The 26,355-nt window shown below is 40.6% G+C and overlaps 1 protein-coding gene across 5 annotated transcripts in view; it reads right to left on the bottom strand.

Moving 5' to 3' along the window:
- DPY19L4 (dpy-19 like 4) overlaps positions 1-26,355 on the bottom strand; it is a 75,870-nt gene that overhangs the window by 10,090 nt on the left and 39,425 nt on the right. For 4 of the 5 annotated variants that reach the window (XR_004435178.1, XM_033202353.1, XM_033202351.1 and 1 more), the window contains 10 exons: positions 22,285-22,408; positions 16,466-16,600; positions 13,882-14,013; positions 13,385-13,483; positions 12,506-12,579; positions 10,973-11,131; positions 9,006-9,125; positions 3,995-4,115; positions 1,409-1,465; positions 651-733 (listed from right to left, as the gene is read on the bottom strand). Coding sequence is in view for 4 of the 5 variants with exons in the window: in XM_033202353.1 (XP_033058244.1) it covers positions 651-733; positions 1,409-1,465; positions 3,995-4,115; positions 9,006-9,125; positions 10,973-11,131; positions 12,506-12,579; positions 13,385-13,483; positions 13,882-14,013; positions 16,466-16,600; positions 22,285-22,408 (1,104 nt within the window). In the remaining variant the exon portion in view is untranslated. The remainder of the gene's footprint in view (positions 1-650; positions 734-1,408; positions 1,466-3,994; positions 4,116-9,005; positions 9,126-10,972; positions 11,132-12,505; positions 12,580-13,384; positions 13,484-13,881; positions 14,014-16,465; positions 16,601-22,284; positions 22,409-26,355) is intronic. The other variant, XM_033202352.1, reaches the window with a different exon arrangement.

Here is a 26,355-nt window from a genome sequence, read left to right as displayed (position 1 = left end):
ATCCACATGAATTCAGATCCATTGCTATAAATTGAGAGGGGAGAATTTTTCTGACCAAGAGATGAATGCGAGAGAGACATGCTTTCTTATCTTCTTTCTCTACTGCTTGGTATCTTGCTATTCCATCCTTCCACTGACTAGGTATTTGCTCTTCTATCCTTTCACTGTCAGTGTAGCCTTCTGAGGGTCCCTGAGTTACGTATGTGTGTGTTGGGGGGTTCTCAATTCCAATTCCCTGCTTCCATAGGCCTAAGACCACATCTCCTGTCCTGTGTGGGCATTAAAATCTAAAACCCCTGGTTATCAAAGCTAGTAATCCACTGACAATTCACCTCCAACACAGGGCAGAATAAGCATCCCCTTGACTCTCTAAATAAAAGGATAGCTCTTCTTTTTTTATCCCATATTTCTAAGTGTTTGACAATGGCAGTTTCAAATCTCATACCAACCAATGCTATATTTTCAAGCCCATGGAGATGAGCAGAAAATTAGAATCACTAAGTCCAACAAAACCTAAATATCCCTAAAACTCCTGAGTTTGATGAAAAAATTTAGAGAAGTATTAATTTATTATTTCCTGTGAATTCATTAGATAGCATGCAGTGATTAATTAATAGCTTAATAATAGTCTTGGGCACTTCAATCCTTACTTTATCCAGGTCATAAGTTCCACTGTATCTGGGTCATAGAATTCCTGTAGTTCCATTAATTCTGTCATTAATCTTGGAAAAAACTAAAATGCAAAAAAAAAAAAAAAAAACCCAAAAGGTGTATGTCAGTAATTAGAAAGCTTAAAACTGTTCCACAGTATTTCAAAAGACTAACAGACTAACTTAAGGCAAATGATATTACAACACCTTTTGCATGGAAAAAATGTCATGATGGATCTCTTTGCTTTCCTTCAATGGCCTACTTATTTTTCTCAATCCAAATAATCTATTTTATGGTTAATTCACTGCTTTGACTCAATAAATAATTTTGTCATTACCAAACAATAATAAATTGATCATCAGTTGTATCTTTCAGGCACACACATAATAAATAAATAAATAAATAAATTTTCAGTTCCAATAATTTGCAGAATTTATATCATTTCATAGATGATAAAGTTTTGGAGTTACCAAAATGTGTTTTAATATTAATTCCTATTTACTCAGCAATTTCCTTTGCCAATTATAAACTGAATTAACACTAGCATTAGACTGCAGAAAACAGCATCAGGTGGCATTCTAGAAATGTTTTAGCCCTTCTACAATGCTAACAACAAAAAAAATTAAGCATTACAAGAATATTACATTTTATTTTGTTAGGATAGTGTCTCAACATGTTTCCTACCCACACATATAAATTTATCACTACCCTTGTAGATAAAGTACATTTTATTAATATAAAAATCTAATTTTTTTACCTCTTTCCATAAGCTGAGACCTATTATAGTGGGCACAGCCATGCTCAGAATAAGAGCCTAAAATATGAAAGCAAAAAGGATTACAGATAAATACATTTCAGAATACATGTTAGAGGTAATAGACACTACTCTATGATCAATCATATATCTCTATAGTTATACAAAATTTCAAAAAAAATGAAGTCAACATAGAACCTAGTTCACAGAATGAGACGGGTGAAAACTAATGACTTTCAAAGATATTAACTTGGAAGTAAAGTGAGACATAAACATTTACTATAAAAATTTAACACAGAACATTAAAAAGGTAATGCTCATAATTTCAAATGGCAAGTCGATATTTGAAAAATTTGCCAGAAATCTATGTTATACAGATCTTACAAAGGATAGTACACTACTACATGAAAAGCTATCAACAAAAAAGACAATGAATTAACACACAAAAAAAACTAATATACATTAGTACACTAGTCTGTTAAAATAAGAATGCATAAACTCTCCTCGAAATAAGACTGGCAAAATACAACATGAATATTATTAAAGATAATGTATCATCGTCCTGCTATAATAAAACCTGTTCTGCCTACTGTCCCATGTCTTTTAGTGACCCTATGATCCACCAGAACCCAGGAAACATCTAGGATATCTCCCTCTTCCTCATTTCCCCATACTTAATAAGCAGTGAGGCTTACTGATCTACTTTTTTCATTCCAATCTGGCATACTACTAATCGAATGGGCTTTGGAGTCAGAAAAACCTGGGTGTGGCTGGGTGCGGTAGCTCACACCTATAATTCCAGAACTTAGGGGGCCAAGGTGGGAGGATTGCTTGAGTCCAGGAGTTTGAGACCAGCCTGGGCAACATAGAGAGATCCTGTCTCTACAGAAAAAAATGTTTTAATTAGCTGGGCATGGTGGCATGTGCCTGAAGTCCCAGCTACCCAGGAGGATGAGGAAGGAAGATTGCTTAAGCCCAGGAGTTTAAGGCTACAGTGAACCATGACTGTGCCACTGCACTCCAGCCTGGGAGAGTCAGACTCTGTCTCAAAAAAAAAAAAAAAAAAAAAAGAGAAAAGAAAATCCTGGGCGTGAATCATGATTTCCATACTTAGAAGCTTGGCAATCTCAAGCAAGTTATTTAACCAATTAAAGCCTTGTTTTTATCTATAAAACAGAGAAAATCTAGGACTGAATAGCATGTGAAATGCTTCAAACAATACCTGACATAATGAGCATTCAATAAATTGAAGCTTCAATTACTTCTATCCACTCTGCCTCCTCTGTGACTGAAGTTTGTTGCCTGTGGACTATCCTTCACAGAATTGTAAGAGTGAGCAAACAGAAAATACAAGTCTGACTCTCTCGCTTTCCATGAGGCGTACACATCCCAATTCCTTCCCACTGCGGACGGCATGAGAGCCAGCTCCGCAGCATGACACTTAGGGACCCCATGGCCTCACCTTCCTCCATTTCTCCAGTCTCATTTCTTGACCACCCCTACCTACCTCACACTTTGTGTGCCAAGAAAACTAAATATATTGTGCCTTTTTCCCAGTCCCTTTGATTACATCATGTTCTTTGCCTACCTCTCTGTCTATTCCTTCTACCATGAATATCCTCTCTTTCCCCTACATTTGCCTAATAACTAAATATCTTTCCAATCTCAGATTGGAAAGCCTTATTTGAGTGCCTAAAAAAAAAGAAAAACAGAATTAAGTAGCCCTTCCCTATGTTCTAAAAGAACCCTATGAAAAGTTATTTTTGTTTTTTAGGAGGCAGGACGGGGAGAGAAGGAAGAGCTGGCAGGTTGGAGAAAGTGGAAGCGGAGGGAGCAGGGGACAGAGGGTCGAATTCTTATTATCTGTTTTTACGCCCAGAGATTATAATCCACTTGATGAAATTAACTACGCTATAATTATCTTTGTATCCCAAGCACACAGCAGGCAGAATGGAATATTCCATTCATAGAGAAAATATACCATAGTTCTAAATTAAACCAAGAAAGATATTATAAAAATTAATTCTTGGTGGCCTCTCACATTACTGATTCACTCACAGTTTTACCTTTTATTTTTTCAGCTGTATGCATTAAAATGCATTACTTTGATAATCAGAATTTTTTATTTTTATTTTTATTTTTTTGAGACAAAGTCTTGCTCTGTTGCCAGGCTGGAGTGCAGTGGTGTGATTGTGGCTTACTGCAACCTCTGCCTCCTGGGTTCAAACAATTCTCAATTCTCAGCCTCTCGAGTAGCTGGGACTACAGGCATGTGCCACCATGCCCAGCTAGTTTTTTTTGTATTTTAAGTAGAGACAGGGTTTTACCATGTTGGCCAGGCTGGTCTCGAACTCCTGGCCTCAAGTGATCCACCCATCTCAGCCTCCCAAAGTGCTGGGATTACATGCGTGAGCCACCGCGCCCAGCCCAGAAATTATTTTAAAAAATGTTTTGCACAAGATCTGCTTTTCTACCTGTAAGTCATCACGTAATTTACTCATGCTATTTCAATTGTATTCAATGTAGTTTCCACTTACTAGCTTTGATTTTATATAATTAGAACAGAAACAACGCAAAATAATGACTCACCAACAATATTGGGTGTACAGTTCTTAATCGAAGCCACTTGAAAAGTGTCATCCAAAGTTCAGGAGAACATACACCAAATGCTGCTAACATGCACACATAAGGAATCCAGATGTACTTCAAGCTGGAAAACACAAATGGAGTCATACATGAGACATCCTGTGAACAGCATTATTATCTAATTTCTCTCCTTTGAGCTCTTTCCTGCTACTCACGAAAATACCAAAATGTTAAGGGACAGTGAAAAAGCTTAGCCTCTAATTTTCAGCAACAGATTGTTATCTAGTTTTTTAAAAATCAAGCAGACATGTGGTCTAGCAAATTAGGATAAAATAAAAGCATTAATACTGATGAGGATGCAGGAAAATTGTATTCTTGGAGAGAATATAAACTATAGAGTATTTTCAAAAGGCAGTTTGGTGGACTGGGAATGGTGGCTCATGCCTGTAATCCCAGCACTTTAGGAGACTGAGGTGGGTGATCACTTGAGGCCAGGAGTTTGGGACCAGCCTGGGCAACACAGTGAAACCCCGTCTCTACCAAAACTACAAAAATTAGCCAGGCATGGTGACATATGCCTGTGGTCCCAGCTACTTAGGAGGCTGAGGCAGGAGGATCACCTAAGCCTGGAAGGCAGAGGTTGCAGTGAGCCAAACTTGCACCACTGTACTCCAGCCTGGGTGAAGAGCGAGACTCTGCCTTAAAAAAAAAAAAACCCTCTAAGATAGGCAATGCTATTTCTAGTAATGTAGCCTGAAAATATATTAGCATAAGAGTATAAAGATAGACATACAAGGGGTCTTTTTTGTTTTTTTTTGAAGCGGAGTCTCACTGTCAGGTGTGATCTTGGCTCACTGCAACCCCCGCCTTCTGGGTTCAAGCGATTCTCCTGCCTCAGCCTCCCAAGTAGTTGGAATTATAGGCACACGCCACCATGCCCAGCTAATTTCTGTATTTTTAGTAGAGACCAGGTTTCACCATGTTGGCCAGGCTGGTCTCAAATTCCTGACCTCAAGTGATCCACCCGCCTCGGCCTCCCAAAGTGCTGAGATTACAGGCGTGAGCCACTGCGCCTGGCCACACTCAAGAGTTTTAACTACAGCATTTTGTTTTACTAGCAAGAAAATTGGAAAAAAAAAAAAACAAAAAAACAAACTTCTGTTCTTCAATAGGTATTGACTAAATAAATTATTATAAGAAACAAAAAAGCAAAATGCAAAACTTCATGTGCAATGTTAACCTAATTTTTGCTTTCTATTTTTTTAAATGTAGATATATGGCACAAGCAAAAATAACACCTGGGGCTGGGCGCAGTGGCTCACACCTGTAATCCCAGGACTTTGGGAGGCTGAGATGGGCAGATCACTTGAGGTCAGCAGCGTAAGACCAGCCTGGCCAACATGGTGAAATCCCATCTCTACTAAAAATACAAAAATTTGGCCATGTGTGGTGGCTCTTGCCTGTAATCCCAGCAAACTGGGAGGCTGAAGCGGTGGATCACCTGAGGTCAGGAGTTTGAGACCAGCCTGGGCAACATAGGGAAACCCTGTCTCTACTAAAAATACAAAAAATTAGCCGGGTGTAGTGGCAGGTGCCTGTAGTCCCTGCTACTCGGGAGGCTGAGGGAGGAGAATGGCTTGAACCCAGGAGGCGGAACTTGCAGTGAGCTGAGATCGTGCCACTGCACTCCAGCCTAGATGACACAGTGAGACTCCATCTCAAAAAAAAAAAGTTAAAAATTTAGCTCTTAAATTAAAAAGATTAAAAATCAAGGTGTACAGAAAAAAATTAACTTGTATCATTAGAAGAAAATACACGGGAGGCTGAGGCAGGAGAATGGCGTAAACCCGGGAGGTGGAGCTTGCAGTGAGCTGAGATCCGGCCACTGCACTCCAGCCTGGGTGACAGAGCAGGACTCCGTCTCAAAAAAAAAAAAAAAAGAAGAAAATACATTACTTTATGTTGTAGATGTTAAAGAAACCAAAAGGAGCCCATCTCCGTAGGAGATGCCAACTGCTAAAACTGGAAAAGTTTAGAAAAATTAATAGATATCAGTGCTTAGTACAGATTATCAAGAAAAAAATAACATTTCAAGGGACAACTTTTGTAATAAATACTAAGGAGAACAATCAGACCCTTCTAGGATATATTCCCTGGTGTCAAACTCAGAGGAGACTGGAAGAATCTGGGCCTAGAGTATAAATGTTAACCACTGCGGTTTTATAAAACAGCAAAGCCATGGAATGGAGAAAATAAAGAAATATCCAGGCTGGGTACAGTGGCACATGCCTGTCATCCCAATACTTTGGGAGGCCAAGACAGTAGGATCATTTGAAGCCAGATGTTCACGACCAGCCTGGGCAACAAAATTAGACCCTGTCTCTACAAAAGAATTTCTTTTTTTAATTTTCAAAAATTAAGAGGCTGGGTGCATTGGTTCACACCTGTAATCCCAGCACTTTGGGAGGCTGAGGCAGGTGGAACACCTGAGGTCAGGAGTTCGAGACCAACCTGGCCAACATGGTGAAACCCCATCTCTAATAAAAATACAAAATTTAGCCAGGCATGGTGGTGCACACCTGTAATCCCAACTACACTGGAGGGTGATGCAGGATAATAGCTTGAACCTGGGAGGTGGACGTTACAGTGAGTCGAGATGGCACCACTGTACTTCAGCCTGGGCAAGAGAACAAGATCCTGTCTCCCAAAAAAAAAAAAAAGGAGAGCTCTGCTCTTGTTTGCAGCTGATCTAGGGGCACAATGGTTTTGGCACACACAAAAAAATTAGAATACATGCATAGTTTTTTCACAATACGCATTTTTCACGAACTTTTTGAAGACTCCTTGTATCCACAGTGAAATATTTTTTAGCCTTGAAAAAGAAGAAAATCCTTGTCATCTTACAACATAGATGAAATTTGATGATGTGACATAAAGTGAAATAAGCCAGTCACAAAAAGATAAACACTATAGGATTCCACTTACATAAGGTATCTAAAGTAAACAAATTCATAGAAATGGAAAGTAAAGGCCAGGCACAGTGGCTCCTGGCTGTAGTCCCAGCACTTTGGGAGACCAAGGTGGGCAGATCACCTGAAGTCAGGAGTTCAAGTCCAGCCTGACCAACACGGAGAAACCCCATCTCTACTAAAAATACAAAATTAGCTGGACATGGTGGCGCATGCCTGTAATCCCAGCTACTTGGGAGGCTGAGGCAGGAGAATCGCTTGAATCCGGGATGTGGAGGCTGCGGTGAGCTGAGATCACAGTATTGCACTCCAGCCTGGCAACAAGGGTGAAACTCCGTCTCAAAAAAAAAAAAAGAAAGAAAGAAATGGAAAGTAAAATGGTGATTATTAGAGGTTGAGGGTAGGGAAAAAAACGAGAGTTGTTCATCAATATAGAGTTTTAGATTTACAAGATGAAAATGTTGTGCAGATCTGTTGTACAACAATGTGTGAATATACTAAACACTGCTGAATTGTATACTTAAAAAACATTAAGATAGTAGATTTTATGTTATGTACTTTTTATCATAATTTAAAAAAAACTTAAATGTGGCTAGGCACAGGGGCTCACGCCTATAATCCCAACACTTTAGGAGGTTGAGATGGGAGGATGGCTTGAGCCCAGGAGTTCAAGACCAGCCTGGGCAACATGGCGAGACCTCATCTCTACAAAAACTTTAAAAAATATTAGCCAGGCATGGTGACACCAGCCTGTGGTCCCATCTAGTTGGGAGGATATCGTAGGAGCATTGCTTGAGCCTGGGAGTTCGAGAGCACAGTGAGCTGTGATGGCACCACTGTACTCCAGTCTGGGTGACAGAATGAGACCCTGTCTTTTTTTCTTTTTTTTAACTAAAGACGCGGCCTGACTCTTGTCATCCAGACTGGAGTGCAGTGGCGTGATCATGACTCACTGTGGCCTTGAACTCCAAGGCTGAAGCAATCCATCCACCTCAGCCTCCATTAGTGGCTGGGACCACAGACGTATGCCACCATGCCTGGCGCTTTTTTTTTTTTTTTTTTTGTAGAGACAGGGTCTTGCCATATTGCCCAGATTGGTTTCAAACTCCCGGGCTCAAGTGATCATCATCCTCCATCTTCCAAAGTGCTGGGATTATAGGCATGAGCCACCATGCCCAGCCTGTCTCTCAAAAACACAAAAACAAGGCCAGGCGCGCCTGCTCATGCCTGTAATCCTAGCACTTTGGGAGGCTGAGTCAGGCGGATCACCTGAGATCAAGAGTTCAAGACCAGCCTGACTAACATGAAGAAACCCCATCTCTACTCAAAATACAAAATTAGCCGGGCTTGGTGGCGCATGCCTGTACCCAGCTACTTGGGAGGCTGAGGCAGGAGAATCACTTGAACTGGGAGGCAGAGGTTGCAGTGAGCTGAGATTGTGCCACTACAATCCAGCCTGGGCGACAAAGACTCTGTCTCAAAAAACAAAAACAAAAAACAAAAACTTAAACATAATTTTCAATGCTATTAAACATTCAGTTTGTATACAAGTAACCTAATTGAAGAACTGAAAGCTCCAAACTTCTAAAGATGGTAACATTTTCCTCTTTCATCTATTAAAGAAAGATGCTCCTATATGAATTACAACTTAAGAATAATTAACTTTAATATGCAAAGGGTTTCATATATTGCCTTTTGTTGTTGTTGTTTTTTTTTCCTGATATGGAATCTCGCCCTGCCGCCCAGGCTAGAGTGCAGTGGCACAATCTCGGCTCACTGCAACCTCTACCTCCCAGGTTCGACAGACCCTGCCACCTCAGCCTCCCCAGTAGCTGGGACTAAAGGCGCACACCGCCACACCCAGCTAATTTTTGTATTTTTAGTAGAGACAGAGTCTCACCATGTTGGTCACACTGGTCTCAAACTCCTGACCTTAGGTGAGTTACCTGCCTTGGCCTCCCAAAGTACTGGGATTACAGGTGTGAGTCACTGCTCTCGGCCAACAATCTTTGTAAAAACAAAGGGATCAAATAAAGTACACTTACCCTTCTATAACCATTGCAAGAGAACCCAATAAAATAGTGTGAATTACATGATAAATTATTTCTGGTCTTTCTCCAATTCGTCCATCTTCAAGAGTAACAGTTTCCTTCAGGGACTTACCACTACAAAAAGAAAATGTATTTTTTAATACTTTGAAAATACATTTGTAAAAAACTGAAGATACATTGTTTATCATCTTTGAAGGACATACCTAAAATTTTATATTTCGACATAATAAAAAATATAGGTGATCTTTAAAATTTGAAAGTATATTGTGCTAGTTAAATACCTAACATATATACTACATTTCTGCAAATGGCTTTTAGAACCTGAAGACAACAAACTCTATGAAGACCAAACATGAATTTTCAGAAAAATACAAAAGGGCTAGGAGCAGTGACTCACGCCTGTAATCCCAGAACTTTGGGAGGCCAAAGTGGGAGGACACTTGAGGTCAAGAGTTCGAGACCAGCCTGGCCAACATAATGAAACCCTGTTTCTACTAAAATACAAAAATTAGCCAGCCATGGTGGTGCATGCTTGAAATCTCAGCTACTCTGGAGGTTGAGGCAGGAGAATCGCTTGAATCTGGGAGGTGGAGGTTGCAGTGAGCCAAGATCGTGCCACTGTACTCCAGCCTGAGTGATAGAATAAGACTTCATCTCAAAAAAAAGAATAATAAAGATTTGTAGGTTCTTCTTCCAAGATCAATTATGAATCAACTAGCAATTGCTAAATTAATATAGTTAAATCATAATTCGAATAAATTCTTAAAATTAAGAAATTATACACAATCTCTGTCTTTTCAAACATGATAAAAACATCAAAGGTTAGTCAAACTTTATAGCTTTTTTTTTTTCTTTTTCTTTAAGAGATGGGGGTTTCACTATGTTGCCCAGGCTGGTCTTGAACTCCTGGCATCAAGCAATCCTGCGTCAGTCTCTCAGATTGTTGGAATTATAGGCATAAGCCACTGCCCCTGGCCTCAAACTTTGTAATTTAAAACTACTTATACTGCTAACTTCATTTAAGTTAAATAGAATAAATTATTCTTATATTAAGTAAAAATTTGTACAAATTAGTGAATCGGTCTGTAAAAGTTTAACTGATTATTTAAACTTCAGTTATATATTAAGTCTCTAAGTTTAGGGCTGAACACAGTGGCTCATGCCTGTAATCCCAGCACTTTGGGAGGCCGAGGCGGGTGGATCACCTGAGGTCAGGAGTTTGAGACCAACCTGACCAACATGGATAAAATACAAAATTAGCTGGGCGTAGCAGCGCATGCCTGTAATCCCAGCTACTCGGGAGGCTGAGGTAGGAGAATCGCTTGAACCCAGGCTAAGGTAGGAGAATTGCTTGAACCCGGGAGGCAGAGGTTGCATAGAGCCAAGATCGTGCAACTGCACTCCAGCCTGGGCAACAAGAGCAAGACTCCGTCTCAAAAAAAAAAACAAAAACAAAAAACAAAACAAAACAAAAAACTAAGTTTAAATCTTTCTGGGCAACACAACCTTTTTTTTTCTTTTTTGACAGGGAGTCTCACTCTGTTACCCAGGCTAGAGTGCAGTGGTGTAATCTCGGCTCACCACAACCTCTGCCTCCCGGGTTCAAGCGATTCACCTGCCTCAGCCTCCTGAGTAGCTAGGATTAACAGTGAGCGCCATCATGTCCAGCTAATTTTTGCACTTTTAGTAGAGATGGGGTTTCACCATATTGACCTGACTGGTCTCAAACTCCCGACCTTGTGATCCGCCGGCTTTGGCCTGCCAAAGTGTTGGGATTACAGGTGTGAGCCATTGCACGTGGCCAACACATCTTATAATGATATTTTCCATGTCAATGAAAAGAGAATGGAATTAGAAGCTCTAAAACAAATATAAAAATATTGGAAGAATATTAAAAATAAGTATTTCATATATTTCCATAATGTATGTTAGTAATATGAGTGATTCTCATAGGTACTTACTTAATCCTCCTAAAAATAACTTGCAACATAGAAAGAAAACAAATAATTAACACCAGGATATAGAAAGGTAATAAAGAAGACTGTGTCAATCGCAGAAAAAAATCTTGAGATGGTGCCTGCAGGGATTCTTGACAGAGGAGCCAATTCATTGTAAAATTCCTATAGAAGACAAAAAGCATGATATTAAATTTACAGACGTTTTAAACTACTGAACACAGAAGTATTTTTTTTAATATCAGTAAAAACTAAGAAAAGACACATTTCCTAAACCTGTTTACTTATAATAGCAAGGTACTATCCTTTATAAATGACGATAATAGTAACGTATTAGTAAACAAAGCATGTGCTCTCACTAAAACCGCTCTAATGAATGTAAAACTGCTGCTTTTTATTGCCGAGTAACGTGACCATCTCTAAAGCCTAATATAGTTTTTAGGGAATTTTAGTTTCTATCTTTATCTAGAAGACAACAAACAATTCAGCTGGCTAACCTCTACAAATGCATTGTCAAATATGGTAGCTACTAGAGACATGAGGTTTTTAAACAGCTGAAATGTGGCCAATTCAAGTTGAGACATACTTTTTAAGTACAAAATATACCCAGGATTTCAAAGAAAAGAAGAGCAAAATAATGATTTGAAAAACAAAATATATCCTTAATAATTTTTACATTGTTTACAAATTATTTTTATATATTAGAGAAAATATGTTAAAATTAATTTCACTTGTTTCTTTGTATTTTTAAAAATACAGCAACTAGAAAATTACAATTACATAAGTGGTTCACATATTATTATTGGATAGACCTACTCTATATTGACAAGTGTAACTCAACTAGGACCCACTTAAAAAAGAGATATTTACTTATTAAGATAAATCATAAAATTTGAAATGTAAACCTTTTGAGCAGTATGAATCAGGATAAACATTTTTTGGCCCTAAGTATGGTCAACAAGACTCCTGGTTGTATATATGTTTATCTGCGTCCTCATTTCTCATCCATCTCTAAACTCCTATCCTCAATCCCTAGCCGTGGGGAAGGATGTTAGAGATGGAGTAATGTTTAGGAGTGCTCAATGATGGATTGAGAATGTCTACTTAAATCATTGGGTTTAGAACAAAATGTTAAAGTTTAACAATGTGGTAAACACATTCTAAGATTTTTTTTTCTTTTCTTTTTTAAGACAGGGTATCACTGTCGCCCGGGCTGGGGTGCACTACTGGCGCGATCTTGGCTCACTACGACCTCCACCTCCCAGGCTCAGGTGGTCTTCCTACCTTAGCTTCCTAAATAACTGGGACCACAGGCATGCACCACCACACCCAGCTACATTTTTTTTTTTTTTTTTGGTTGGTTTTTTTGTAGAGACAGGGTTTTGCCATGTTGCCCAAGCGGTCATGAACTACCCACCTCAGCCTCCCAAAGTGCTAGGATTACAGATGTGAGCCACTATGCCCGGCCATTGAAGTTTTTTTTATCTTTATTGTCTAAGTGGTATCAATTTAGGTAAACTTACATAATCTAAAACTTACTTAGTCATATTTAGTCCAAATTTTACTTCAAGGAATTTCAGCATGTGCCCATTTTCTTTGTGTGGGACAAACATCTAGAAGAGAAAAACACCAATTAAACAAAGAAATATTAGCTATGCTTACAAGCACATGCTTTCCCCAATACTACAGACAGAAAACACAACAAGACTACAAAACAAAAATATGAATAAATAATATATAGTACGACTATGAAGCAAGGAGATTTACTGACATAAATCAATCCCATGACTTTATGTTGAATCATAAACTACAATGGGGTAGTAAGAACATTTCTTTTTTTCTTTTTTTTTTTTTTTTTTTGAGACAAGAGTTTCATTCTTGTTGCCCAGGCTGGAGTGCAATGGCATGATCTTGGCTCACCGCAACCTCTGCCTCCCAGGTTCAAGCCATTCAAGCCATTCTCCTGCCTCAGCGTCCCGAGTAGCTGAGATTACAGACGCGTACCACCACGCCCAGCTAATTTTTTGTATTTTTAGTAGAGATGGGGTTTCACCATGTTGGCCAACCTGGTCTCAAACTCCTAACCTCAGGTGATCAAGAACATTTCAACCTTATCCCACCAGGCTCAAGTAACTCACCCACTCTTCTAAACACTTTTCATTTGTCTCACTTTATTCCATATGGTGACATTTTTAACTTAATGAAAAATATGCATTCCCTTTTTCTTTTTAACTATATACAGAAAAGAATCAGAATCCTACTTTCTCACCCAATATGCTAGTTATGATTATTGCTTAACTCAAAATTATACTGTTCAAACTCTATTACTGTGCTATCTCATTATTCTCATTAAAATTTAGTCCAATATACTTCATTATTCATTTTGTTTTACTATATGAATCCCAGAGAGTTACTTACCTTCATTATAATATTCAATGTTATTGTCAGAGTACACACCAAGTAAAAATTAATCACTTTTATTATTTTAGCTACAAAACTTCCTTTCTTCACATTCAGCTGTGGAGGAAAAAGCATATGAACAAAGAAGTAAGGTGTTAAAAAATTAACAATTTAAAAATTAATCATAAGAATGGCCGAGCACGGTGGCTCAAGCCTGTAATCTCAGCACTTTGGGAGGCCAAGGACGGGGGATCACTTGAGGTCAGGAGTTTGACACCAGCCTGGCCAACATGGTGAAATCCAGTCTCTACTAAAAATACAAAAATTAGCTGGGTGTGGTGGCACATGCTTGTAATCCCAGCTACTTGGGAGGCTGAGGCAGGAGAATCACTTGAACCCAGGAGGCAGAGGTTGCAGTGAGCTGAGATGTACTACAGCCTGGGCAACAGAGCGAGACTCCATCTCAAAAAAAAAAAAAATCAAAATAAGAACAATAAAAAGACAATTCTAATTACCTGAAGGCACTTAGCAAGCATTAAGGCTGCTACTAAACTTAGTAAAGGAGATACCAACAAAGCTGGATTCTCAAATTGCAGTAAATATCCCAGAAAGAGGGAAAATATGTAGATTTTATAAACTTCATAAACCTGTTGCGACAAAAATAAAATAAGTGAGAATAAGTTATATTTTATCATACATGTTTTCATTTGTTTTTAGATTTAACTATATTATACAGTAAATGCTCTACTATAATTTAGGAAAGTATTATGCAAATGCTCAGTCAATATTTTTAATGTTGGCCGGGCATGGTGGCTCACATCTGAAATCCTAGCACTTTGGGGGGCCAAGGTGGGTGGATCACTTGAGGTCAGGAGTTCAAGACAAGTCTGGCCAACGTTGTGAAACCCAACTCTATTAAAAACAAAAAATAGGCCGGGCGCGGTGGCTCAAGCCTGTAATCCCAGCACTTTGGGAGGCCGAGACGGGCGGATCACGAGGTCAGGAGATCGAGACCATCCTGGCTAATACGGTGAAACCCTGTCTCTACTTAAAAATACAAAAAACTAGCCGGGCGACAAGGCGGGCGCCTGTAGTCCCAGCTACTCGGGAGGCTGAGGCAGGAGAATGGCGTAAACCCGGGAGGGGGAGCTTGCAGTGAGCTGAGATCCGGCCACTGCACTCCAGCCTGGGTGGCAGAGCAAGACTCCGTCTCAAAAAAAAAAAAAAAAAAAAATAGCTGGGCATGGTGGCGAGAGCCTGTAATCCCAGCTACTCGGGAGGCTGAGGCAAGAGAATCGCTTAACCTGGCAGGTGGAAGTTGCAGTGAGCCAAAATCGCACCACTGCACTCCAGCCTGGGTGACGGAGCAAGACTCTGTCTCAAAAAAAGAAAAAAGGAGAAAGAAAAAAGAAAAATCAGACGGGCATGGTGGCACGCACTTGTAGTCTCAGCTACTCAGGAGGCTGAGGTGGAAGGATCACTGCAGCCTGGGAGGCAGAGGTTGCAGTGAGCCATGATTGAGCCACTGCACTTCAGCCTGGGTGACAGAGTGAGACCCTGTCTCCAAAAAAGTAAAAATAAATAAATAAAAATAAAATAAAAAACAAAAAGAAAAAAAATCAGTCAATAGCCAGAGCCACTTAAAAAAAAAAAAAAAAGATACCTCGGTCAGGTGCGGTAGCTCATGCCTGTAATTCCAACACTTTGGGAGGCTGAGGCGGGTGGATCACAAGGTCGAGTTCGACACCAATTTGGCTAACATGGTGAAATCCCATCTCTACTAAAAATACAAAAGCTAGCTGGGTGTGGTGGCAGGTGCCTGTAATCCCAGCTACTTGGGAGGCTAAGGCAGGAGAATTGCTTGAAGCCAGGAGGTGGAGGTTGTAGTGAGCTGAGATTGAGCCACCGCACTCTAGCATGGACGACAGAGTGAGACTCCGTCTCAAAAAAAACCAAAAAGATACCTCACTGTTACAAGTCAGAACAGTAGTTACCCTTGGGGGTTGAAGTAATGACTGGGAGAGAGAGCATGATGGAGACTTCTGGGTGTTGGTAATGATCTATTCCCTTTTTTAATGTTTTTAGAGGTGGGGTCTCACCATGTTGCTCAGGCTGGTCAAGTGATCCTCCCGCCTCAGCCCCCACCTCACACCGTTAATTTTTAAAATTTTTTTTGTACAGATAGGGTCTCACTGTGTTGCCTAGGCTGGATTTGAATTCCTGGGCTTAAGCAATCCTCCTGCCTTGGCCTCCCGAGTAGCTGGGACTACAGGCATGTGCCACCACACCAGGCTTGTGTTCTATTTTTGATTTGGGTTCTGGTTCTACAGAAGTGTGCCAGTTACCAAATAACTCTCTTAGCTCCAAACTCCCCTTTCTATCCTTTGCCTGGCAATGCCGGGCCTAGGACTCTGCAATCTACATTTCTGCTTTTCCTGTTGGTTCCCTATGAAGCTCTGCCAATAGGAAATGCTAGAGGGAAAGTGCAAGCCTGGAGGAGGAAGGAGCCTGCTCCTTCCTCTTGCTTCCTGATGGCTTGAGGGTCCTGTGACCTCACCTCAAGGATGCTTCTTCAACCCAACAGAGCAATTACTTCCTATGGAAGCACTGAATGCAGCTGCAGTTTTTCCAACACTTCAAGAACCAACTTCATCACATCTTCCAGCCCAAGAAACCCAAGACCAGTCAGACACAGCCACATCCTCAGAGGCCTGGGTCCCAATTCTGAAGGGCCCTACTTTTGAGCAAAGCTGGTATTTCTGAGCTCAAAAGTCTGAGTATCAGCTCTGTGAGGTCCTGTTCTATATTTCTACGTTTTAATAATTTCATATTTTTCCCTAGCAGTTAACTGCTTTCTGCGTTGCGATCTCTATGAAACTTTCAGGCTCTTATTAACCTTTCATTTAGCAAGTTAATGACTTTATACTTGGTTAACAATTTATGTTAACTTCTCTTTGTCCAAATAACTTAAATGTTGTACGCATTGGGGTTCTGAACCATATGAGTGTATGGATGAAGAAAAGAGAGGTTTTAAGATACAATGCTATAAATACATTCATTCTCTGGATTTAAAACCATCATTTCAAAATGCCATAATACCTTGTCATTTTGCTTCAGTGAAAAGATATCTAGCAGGAATAGAGATATTGCTTGAAGAAACAGGAGATAATGGCTATACTCCCACATCATCATAAATGTGTAAGTTGAAGCACTCATCAACAAGTAGCAAAACCTCTAGGGAAAACAAATGAAAGAAACTAAATATCAATAGCTTTATTACGATAAAAGCCTGTGAGACTGTTACCTCAAAGTTGCAGCTCTGTTACTCATTCAACTTTAAGCTATATAATTATTGAAACTTTGTTTTTAAATCACATAATTATTATTAAATCCTTACAAAAACAACAAGAGCTCAAATAAGGCACTTGAGAGAAATCAACCACTTGTCCTTCAATGTTCAACATCACATTGAGAATTTCAGGAAGACAAAGGGGAAGAAAAAGAAAATTCAATATAATTTTCTTTCATCCCAAAAGAAGTAAAGCAATAAATATAAGAAAGTGGTGGCGTTTACTAGACCTGGCTGGTGAGCTTTTGTTATTGTGGAAGCAACTCCTTTTGCTGTGAAAATAATATTTCACTTCCATGGTGCTTCAAGTTTTAATAATTTCCTAATTTTCCCTTTGTTCCCTCAGTCCTAGTGGTGGTAGCTGCTTTCTGTAGTTGTGATCTCTATGAAACTTTCAGGCTCTTATTACCCTTTCATTTAGCAAGTTAATGACTTTATACTTGGTTAACAATTTATGTTAACTTTTCTCTGTCCAAATAACTTAAATGTTGGTATTCATCATGGTTCAAACTTATTTTGTTAAGAACTTCATTTAAATAGTCTGTTTACATCTCAGCCTATTCCACGGCCCATGTCTTTGCGTTTTTCATTTCCTGTCAACAGAAGTGTTATCTTTCCCCAATGCCTGTACTGTCAGTCATATTAAACTTTCAGCTCTTTTCTTCTGCTAAATACTAAACACAAGGGATGTCACTGCCCTTGCCGAAAATCTGCCTAGGTCAATTCTGTCCTTCAAAATGTCATCTCCCATGTGATCCCTTAGCAAGTTACCAAGTCTGTCACAAATCCCATAACATATTCAACAACAGCCTCTCCTTCTTCCATGGACCTGCTTTTAAACTCTGGATCCCTCCACTGGCTGTAGTGTCAAATGACCTTGTTCAGATAAGAACAGTGAAGAAGGACAATAAAGGTCAGTCAAGAAACCTAAGAACTGTGCTCTCTAAAACTGTCTTTCATACTCAGCTGACTATACTCAAGGATAAATTCCAGAGTCAGAAATACCTCAGCCTTCAGCAGATAAAATAATTTTCCAGCATCCTGAATTAGATTAAGATCAGAGAACCAAATGTAAGAAATGACAAACTTCCACCTGTTGGGCAAATAACACCAACTGCAAAGCACAGAAGGGCTCTAACATAAGCTTCTGCTCTTCCTGTCACCATAGCTATGCGCAGGGCAAGGGTTCTGGAAGCCTTCTAATGTGGAACAACCAGAAGTGTAATAACCAGACCTGACATCATCATCCCCAGAGAAACCAATTCCAGAAAGCAATGAAGGCTCAAATCTAGACCCAGCCTAATTAACGTACTGGGCATTTGGAGATTACTTCTGAGATTCTGGGGGAAAGCTACAACATACTAAAACAAATTGTTAATTCCAAGGGTTGACTCTCAAACTACTCTAAGAGCACACAGTAAAAATGTCTTAAAGAGAGAACTATGTATCAAATACAATCTGTAGAGTTAGCAAAGTTATTCCTTTCCCTGAGCATTTTCAAGGTTCTGTGCAGTCTTGCCTACCCCTGACCTTGCTTGCAGTGTCTCACAGGGCTTCACTTTCACTGTGCCTGTAGTGTGAACTTTTTACACATAGGATTTATGTGATACATCAAACAGGTTTCAATAATCAACCACAAATGTTTCTTAATGACTCCAGATAACTGCACAAAAGATTGAACTGAACTTGGCTATCCTGAGGCAACTGGGACGACGAAACTTAGCCTCAACAATGGGAAGCAAAATACAAAATATGTGATTTTTTAAAAGTACATGGGCTGGGCACGGTGACTCACACCTGTAATCCCAGTACTTTGGGAGGCTGAGGCAGGTAGATCACCTGAGGTCGGGAGTTCGAGACCAACCTGACCAACATGGAGAAACCCCGTCTCTACTAAAAATACAAAATTAGCTGAGCATGGTGGAGCAGGCCAGTAATACCAGCTACTTGGGAGGCTAAGGCAGGAGAATTGCTGGAACCAGGGAGGCAGAGGTTGTGTTGAGCCGAGATCGCACCACTGCACTCCAGCCTGGGCAACAAGAGCAAAACTCCGTCTCAAAAAAAAAAAAAGAAAGAAAGAAAATACGTGTAAGCTGAGCACAGTGGCTCACACCAATAGTCTCAGCACTTTTGAGAGGTGAAGCCAGCTGGACTTCCTGGGTCCAGTGGGGACTTGGAGAACTTTTCTGTCTTACAAGAGGATTGTAAAATACACCAATCAGCACTCTGTAGCTAGGACTGTAAAATGCACCAATCAGCACTCTGTAAAACTGCACCAATCAGTGCTCTGTAGCTAGCAAGAGGATTGTAAAATGCACCAATCAATGCTCTGTAAAACACACCAATCCGTGCTCGTAAAATGCACCAATCAGCGCTCTGTAAAATGCACCAATCAGTAGGATTCTAAAAGTAGCCAATCGCAGGGGGGATTGAAAAATGGGCACTCTGATAGGACAAAAACGGAACATGACAGGGGACAAATAAGGGAATAAAAGCTGGCCACCCCAGTCAGCAGTGGCAACTGGCTTGGGTCCCCTTCCATGCTGTGGAAGCTTTGTTCTTTTTCGCTCTTCACAATAAACCTTGCTACCACTCACTCTTTGGGTCTGTGCCATCTTTAAAAGCTGTAACACTCACCCCGAGGGTCCGCAGCTTCATTCTTGAAGTCAGCGAGACCACGAACCCACTGGAAAGAACCAACTCTGGACACACTCTGTGAGGTCAAGGCAGGTGGATCACTTGAGGCCAGGAGTTTGAGACCAGCCTGGCCAACATGGTGAAACTCCGTCTCTACTAAAAATACAAAAATTAGCTGGGTGTGGTGATGTGCATCTGTAGTCCCAGCTGCTAGGGGGGCTGATGCATGATAATTGCTTGAACCCAGGAGGCGGAGGTTGCAGTGAGCTGAGATTGTCCCACTGTACTCCAGCCTGGGCAACAGAGCAAGAGACTCCCCCTCTCAAAAAAAAAAAAAAAAAAAAATACATGTTGCTAAAATACTGCTCAGTGATGGCAAGGAGCAAAGTATTCACACATAATAACTCACATGGATGTCAAGGGGATTATTAGGCTGAGTGAAAAAAGCTAATCTTAAAAGGTTACATACTACATGATTTGATTCCATTTATATAACCTTTCAAGGTGACAAAACTATAGTGATAGAGAAGAGATCAGTGGTTGCCAGAGGTTTGGGTTAGGGGAAGGATGTGATTATTAACGTACACAAGAGTTTCTTAGTGGTGAGAGAAGAGTTCTATGTCTTGATTATGATGACGGTTACTCAAATGTATACATGTGATAACAACTAATATGACTATACACCCACTTTCCACAAAAGCAGTACATGTAAAACCTGGTAAAATGGGAAGAAAGTCAGTGCCTGAATTAACAGTATTATATCAATGTCAATTTCTTGACTTTGACAAGGTATCAAGGTCATACAAGATATTATTGGGGGAAGATGGGTGATGGGTCAAAAATGTAGTAAGCCTAGATCATGCCACTGCACTCCAGCCTGGGTGACAGAGCTAGTCCATGTCTCAAACAAACAAACAAAAAGGTAAATATAAAGAAACTTAGGCAGTTCATTCTGCTATACCAAACTCTTTTTTTTTTTTAGAGATGGAGTCTTACTCTGTTGCCCAGGTTGGAGTGCAGTGGCATGATCTCAGCTCACTGCAACCCCCACCTCTGGGTTCAAGCGATTCTCCCATCTCAGCCTCCCAACTAGCTGGGAGTATAGCTGTGCACCACCACACCCAGCTAATTTTTGTATTTTTAATAGAGACAGGTTTTGCCATGTTGGCCAGGCTGGTCTCGAACTCCTGACCTCAGGTGATCTGCCTGCCTCAGCCTCCCAAAGTGCTGGGTAATATTATAGGCATGAGCCACCATACCCGGCCTATACTAAACTTTTTTACTTAACAATTGAAGCACTATTCTCTAAGAGACAGCTGTACAATCAAACAGGAAAATATTCAATCATAGACTCTCTGACTATTAAAGAAAATATACTCTTGGCCAGGCGCAGTGGCTCATAGCTATAGTCCCAGCACTTTGGGAGGCCAAGGCGGGCAGATCGTTTGAGGTCAGGAGTTTGAGGCCAGCCTGGCCAACATAGTGAAACCCTGTCTCTATTAAAAATACAAAAATTAGCTGGGCATGGTGCTGGGCACCTGTAATCCCAGCTACACAGGAGGCTAAGGCAGGAGAAACGCTTGAGCCTGGGAGGCAGAGGTTGCAGTGAGCAGAGATCACGCCATTACACTCCAGCCTGGGCGACAGATAGTAAGACTCTGTCTGAAAAAAAAAAGAAAATATACTCTTGTGCAGAAAGATCTTTATACAAATACAACATAAAGGAAGATCACAAAGCTGAAATGTGTTCATGTTATTTTACACACAAAAAAGGAAATGCTAGTTATAAAAATGAAATAATAAAGTTTGCTATGCTCAGGACATTTGTCACCACTGAAAGGAGAAAACAATAGTACATTTTTTCAGAGATTTTTATAAAGGACTCATAAGTACATCCTGTTTCCTGGACAACCAGGTTTAATAATCTCTGCTCTCTTTTTCTAGCCAGGAATTCTTAACCCCAAATAAGAAGACTATCAAAGGACTGTTAACAATTCAGTCAATTTCAATATAACTCGTTGCCTCTATAATCATTTTATGCATTTTAAATAATTATTCTTTTTCTTTCTGGAGACAGGGTCTCACTCTGTTGCCCAGGCTAGAAGGCAGTGGTGCGATCTCAGCTCACTGCAACCTCTGCCTCCCAGGTTCAAGCGATCCTCCCACCTCAGCCTCCCAGGTAGCTGGGATTACAGGTGTGTGCCATCACACCTGGCTAATTTTTGAATTTTTATTAGAGACGAGGTTTCACCATGTTGGCCAGGCTCGTCACAAACTCCTGACCTCAAGTGATCCGCCCACCTCAGCCTCCCACAGTGCTGGGATTATAGGCATGAGCCACAGCGTCTGACCTAAAATCATTATCCTGAGACAGACTCTGCAGGCTTTTTCCAACTGCCAAAAGGGCTGTGGCAACAACAATAACAATAACAATGTAAGAATCTAAACTACTGGGGAAAGTCTCCTGAAATTTTTACCAACCTACCTATACCTCAGTCACAGAAAACATGAGAAGAAACAGAATATGCAGGGCTGCCATCCAAGTTAACACTGCTGTCATTTGTGGTCACTCTACATCTTGTTTAATATATCTTTAAATCATGGCGATTGAAGGCCATCAATGTTCCAGAAGTCCGAGAAGCGATAAAATAACAGTGGAACAGATTTTCAAAATAAGAGATTCTTCATATATTTGTCAAGTTAACTATATTAAAATAATAAAACATCTCCTTTCTCCTTGTTTACTGTTAATCAGATTACAGAGTAACAGTGTTGTAAGAAAACTACCTAACTATACCTTTTAATATGTAGTAACCAGGCTTCATTAAATATGATTTAATTCTTACTAGGACTAAAATTTATTTGCTATTATGTACCACATTTGCAATACATCAGAATTAGCTGCAATGGATAAAACAGATTTGTATCTTACCTCTCCATAAGTATTTAAGTTGCTTTTTAAATAGCCTGTAAGTGCAGCAATTTGGCATGCAAAATATGGTAGTGCCCAGTTTTCTCTTAAAGGAATGGAGTATTCAATTCTTGTTGTATCTACCCTAAAATAAACCACAGATGAACAGTAAATAAGACATTATATTTGTGTTACACTATACTTTTCAAAGTACTTTAACACAAATCTCATTGTTCTCCATAACAATCCTGTGAGGCAGGCATAGCCAGATCCACCATTGTCTTTTTTTTTTTTTGAGATGGAGTCTATCTCTGTCGCCCAGGCTGCAGTGCAGTGGCACGATCTTGACTCACTGCAACCTGTGCCTCCAGGGTTCAAGTGAACCTCAGCCTCCTGCGTAGCTGGGATTACAGGCGCGAATCACCACATCTGGCTAATTTTTATATTTTCAATAGAGACCGGGTTTCACCATGTTGTCTCAAACTCCTGACCTCAGGTGATCTACCCGCCTCGACCTCCCAAAGTGCTGGGATTACAGGCATGAGCCACCGTGCCCAGCCCAGATCCACCATTGTCTATACAGCATCTTTGAGCAAATAGGGTCTCACCCCGGCCCCCGTCGCCCCCAAGAAGCTGCAGAGCTACTGTGCACTACTGGGTGAACAGATGGGCCTCTGTGAGAGATTGAAAAAGGCATGCCTTCTCTAGGCACACCCCATGCTAAGGTACACAGCTTGTTGCACAGAGTGCCCTGGATTTCAGCCCCACCCTCCCTTCCCTTAACCAGATGGCTACCCTTCACTAGAGTACAATCTGCACCATATAATTAGCAGCCTGGCAGATCCAAAGTTCTTTTTTTTTTTTTTTTTTTTGAGACGGAGTCTCGCAGTCGCCCAGGCTGGAGTGCAGTGGCCGGATCTCAGCTCACTGCAAGCTCCGCCTCCCGGGTTTACGCCATTCTTCTGCCTCAGTCTCCCGAGTAGCTGGGACTACAGGCGCCCGCCAACTCGCCCGGCTAGTTTTTTCTATTTTTTAGTAGAGACGGGGTTTCGCCGTGTTAGCCAGGATGGTCTCGATCTCCTGACCTCGCGATCCACCCGTCTCGGCCTCCCAAAGTGCTGGGATTACAGGCTTGAGCCACCGCGCCCGGCCCAGATCCAAAGTTCTTATTCCCCTTTACAAAAGGAGTATGAAGTTCAGAAATGTAAAGTAATTTAATCAAGGCCATCTGGCTAGTAGGTGGCATAACTGGGATTAAAATGCTCATCTTTTGATATCTAATTCAATAATCTTTTCAGTCAGCAGGTTCCCCAGAATTAATATCACAGTCTTTCATGTGATATACTTAGAGACTTGAAAATTCCCAGAATCAGAAATATAGGAATGTCAGGCCGGGGACAATGGCTTATGCCTGTAATCCTAGCAATTTGGGAGGCTGAGGCAGGTGGATCACCTAAGCTCAGGAGTTCCAGACCAGCCTGGCCAACATGGTGAAAACTTGTCTTTATTAATAACACAAAAATTAGCCTGGTGTGGTGGTGTGTGCTTGTAGTACCAGCTACTTGTTAGGCTGAGGCAGAATTGCTTGAACCCAAGAGGCGGAGGTTGCGGACAGCAGAGATCACGCCACTGTACTCCAGCCTGGGTGACACAGCAAGACTCCTCAATCAATTTTCATTGAGAGCTTGTTGTGTCCTGTGCATATCCTCATACCACAATACTTCATACCTCTCCAGCAATCATAGAATTTGGCTCTCTTACACTCAATAGCTATTTTCTACACAAAAATAAAGGTGCTATTGTTTTTTTGAAAATTGCTGCCTAACTTGCCTAAGTAATAATGATTAACATGCTTGCATGTTAACTTAGTTCCCTCAATGGCCAAGTGACACACTTCTGCATACTGGTATCAGAGTTGGTAATTATATTTCCAATTACACCAATCATGAACCACTGAATTGTTTGCAAATAATCAAAATTACAAATGTCACAGCCTCACAGACCAAGAAGATAAAGTTGCAACAGCAATAAATCCAACCAGGCTCAGCATGTTATCACAGTCAAAAGAAACAAACACATACTTCAAAATGCCATGAAAACAAAGGAACAAAAACATTTTTGAGAAAGCAGTTTTCTCCTTCCATAATAGCAGCATATATAATAAATCCTAAAAATCATTTTTACTCATTTCTTTTCCTAGTCTCAGACCTCTAAGCACTAATAACTTTTTTCCTATTCATAATAGCAGCATATATAATAAATCCTAAAAATCATTTTTACTCATCTCTTTTCCTAGTCTCAGACCTCTAAGTACTAATAACTTTCTTCCTATTCCCTCCCCAATTGCTGGAGTGCAGTGACACGATCATGGCTCACTGCAGCCTTGACCTCCCAGGCTCAGAGGATCACCCCACCTCAGTATCCCCAAGTAGCTGGGATTACAGGCACATGCCACCACGCCCACCTAATTTTTTGTATTTTTAGTAAAGCCAGCATTATGATACGTTGCCCAGGCTGGTCTCAAACTTCTGGGTTCAAACAATCTGCCTGCCTTTGCTTCCCAAAGTGCTGGGATAACAGGTGTGAGCTACCATGCCCAGTAGCACAATGTACTTCCTTTTTCTTTTTCTTTTTTTTTTTTTTGAGACGGAGTCTTGCTCTGTCACCCAGGCTGGAGTGCAATGGTGCAATCTCGGCTCACTACAATCTCTGCCTCCCAGGTTCAAGCGATTGTCCTGCCTCAGCCTCCTGAGTAGCTGGGACTACAGGTGCCCACCACCACGCACGGCTAATTTTTTGTATTTTTAGTAGAGAAGAGGTTTCACTATGACGGCCAGCTGGTCTGGAACTCCTGACCTCATGATCCACCTGCCTCGGCCTCCCAAAGTGCTGGGATTACAGGCGTGAGCCACCGTACTTTCTTAAGTCATCTGCAGCCCTCTCTGTGATGCTTCAAAATAATATTTTGACCATTTTCTGTTTAGCACAATAGTTCAGTAGCTAAGCAAAACAAGACAAAAGAATTTCCTAGGAAGAAAGAGATAAAAACAGGGTAAAAAATAATTACACTTAAATATTTTTGTTCCTGTCAATATCTGTAATAATACTAATCACTATTATAAAAAATCAAGGATTTCCACTGCCCTATAATCCATTCAAGTAGTTGTCCCTTATATAAATATTTTACAGGATCAAAACTCTTCAATGAATTTATATTCTACTTTTTAAACTTAAATGTATTCTGCATGTTTTCCTTTCTTCATACTTACTCTTTTTTGAAAAATATTTTATTGTAAAAGCAGTATATGTTTGTTAAAGAAATACTAGAAAACGTATACCAACAAAAAGAAGAAAAATCTTAAAACACCTATAATCTCACTCATTCAGAGGCTAACATTGTTAAATCTTCTGCCATAGCTTAGCCAGTACAGTACGATGAGGAAAAGAAACACAAGGAATCAAGTTGCAAAGGAAAGTAAAACTGTCGGGTTTTTTTTTTGCAGAAGATACTGTGTACATAGAAAACCCTAAAGAATCTTAAAAAGCTGGGCGCGGTGGTTCATGCCTGTAATTCCAGCATTTTGGGAGGCCGAGGTGGGCGGATCACGAGGTCAGGAGATCGAGACCATCCTGGCTAACACAGTGAAACCCCGTCTCTACTAAAAATACCAAAAAATTAGCCGGGCACGGTGGCGGGCGCCTGTAGTCCCAGCTACTCGGGAGGCTGAGGCAGGAGAATGGCGTGAACCCAAAAGGCAGAGCTTGCAGTGAGCTGAGATCGCCTCACTGCACTCCAGCCCGGGCGACAGAGTGAGACTCCGTCTCAAAAAAAAAAAAAATCTCAAAAAAATACCAAAACGAATAAATGAATTTAGTGAGGCTGTGGGCTACAAGGTTTCTATTTTTTTTTTGAGATGGAGTCTCACTCTGTCACCCAGGCTGGAGTGCAATGGCGTGATCTCGGCTCACTGCCACCTCCGCCTCCCGGGTTCAAGCGATTCTCCTGCCTCAGCCTCCTGAGTAGCTGGGACTACAGGTATGTGATATTGCACCCGGCTTATTTTTTTTGTATTTTTAGTAGAGACGGGGTTT

Source organism: Trachypithecus francoisi, unplaced genomic scaffold (assembly GCF_009764315.1).
Source record: "Trachypithecus francoisi isolate TF-2019V2 unplaced genomic scaffold, Tfra_2.0 Lachesis_group7, whole genome shotgun sequence".
Classification (NCBI taxonomy): domain Eukaryota; kingdom Metazoa; phylum Chordata; class Mammalia; order Primates; family Cercopithecidae; genus Trachypithecus; species Trachypithecus francoisi.
The sequence above is the reverse complement of the archived record's forward strand: the minus strand, read 5'-3'. Positions and strand labels throughout refer to the sequence as shown.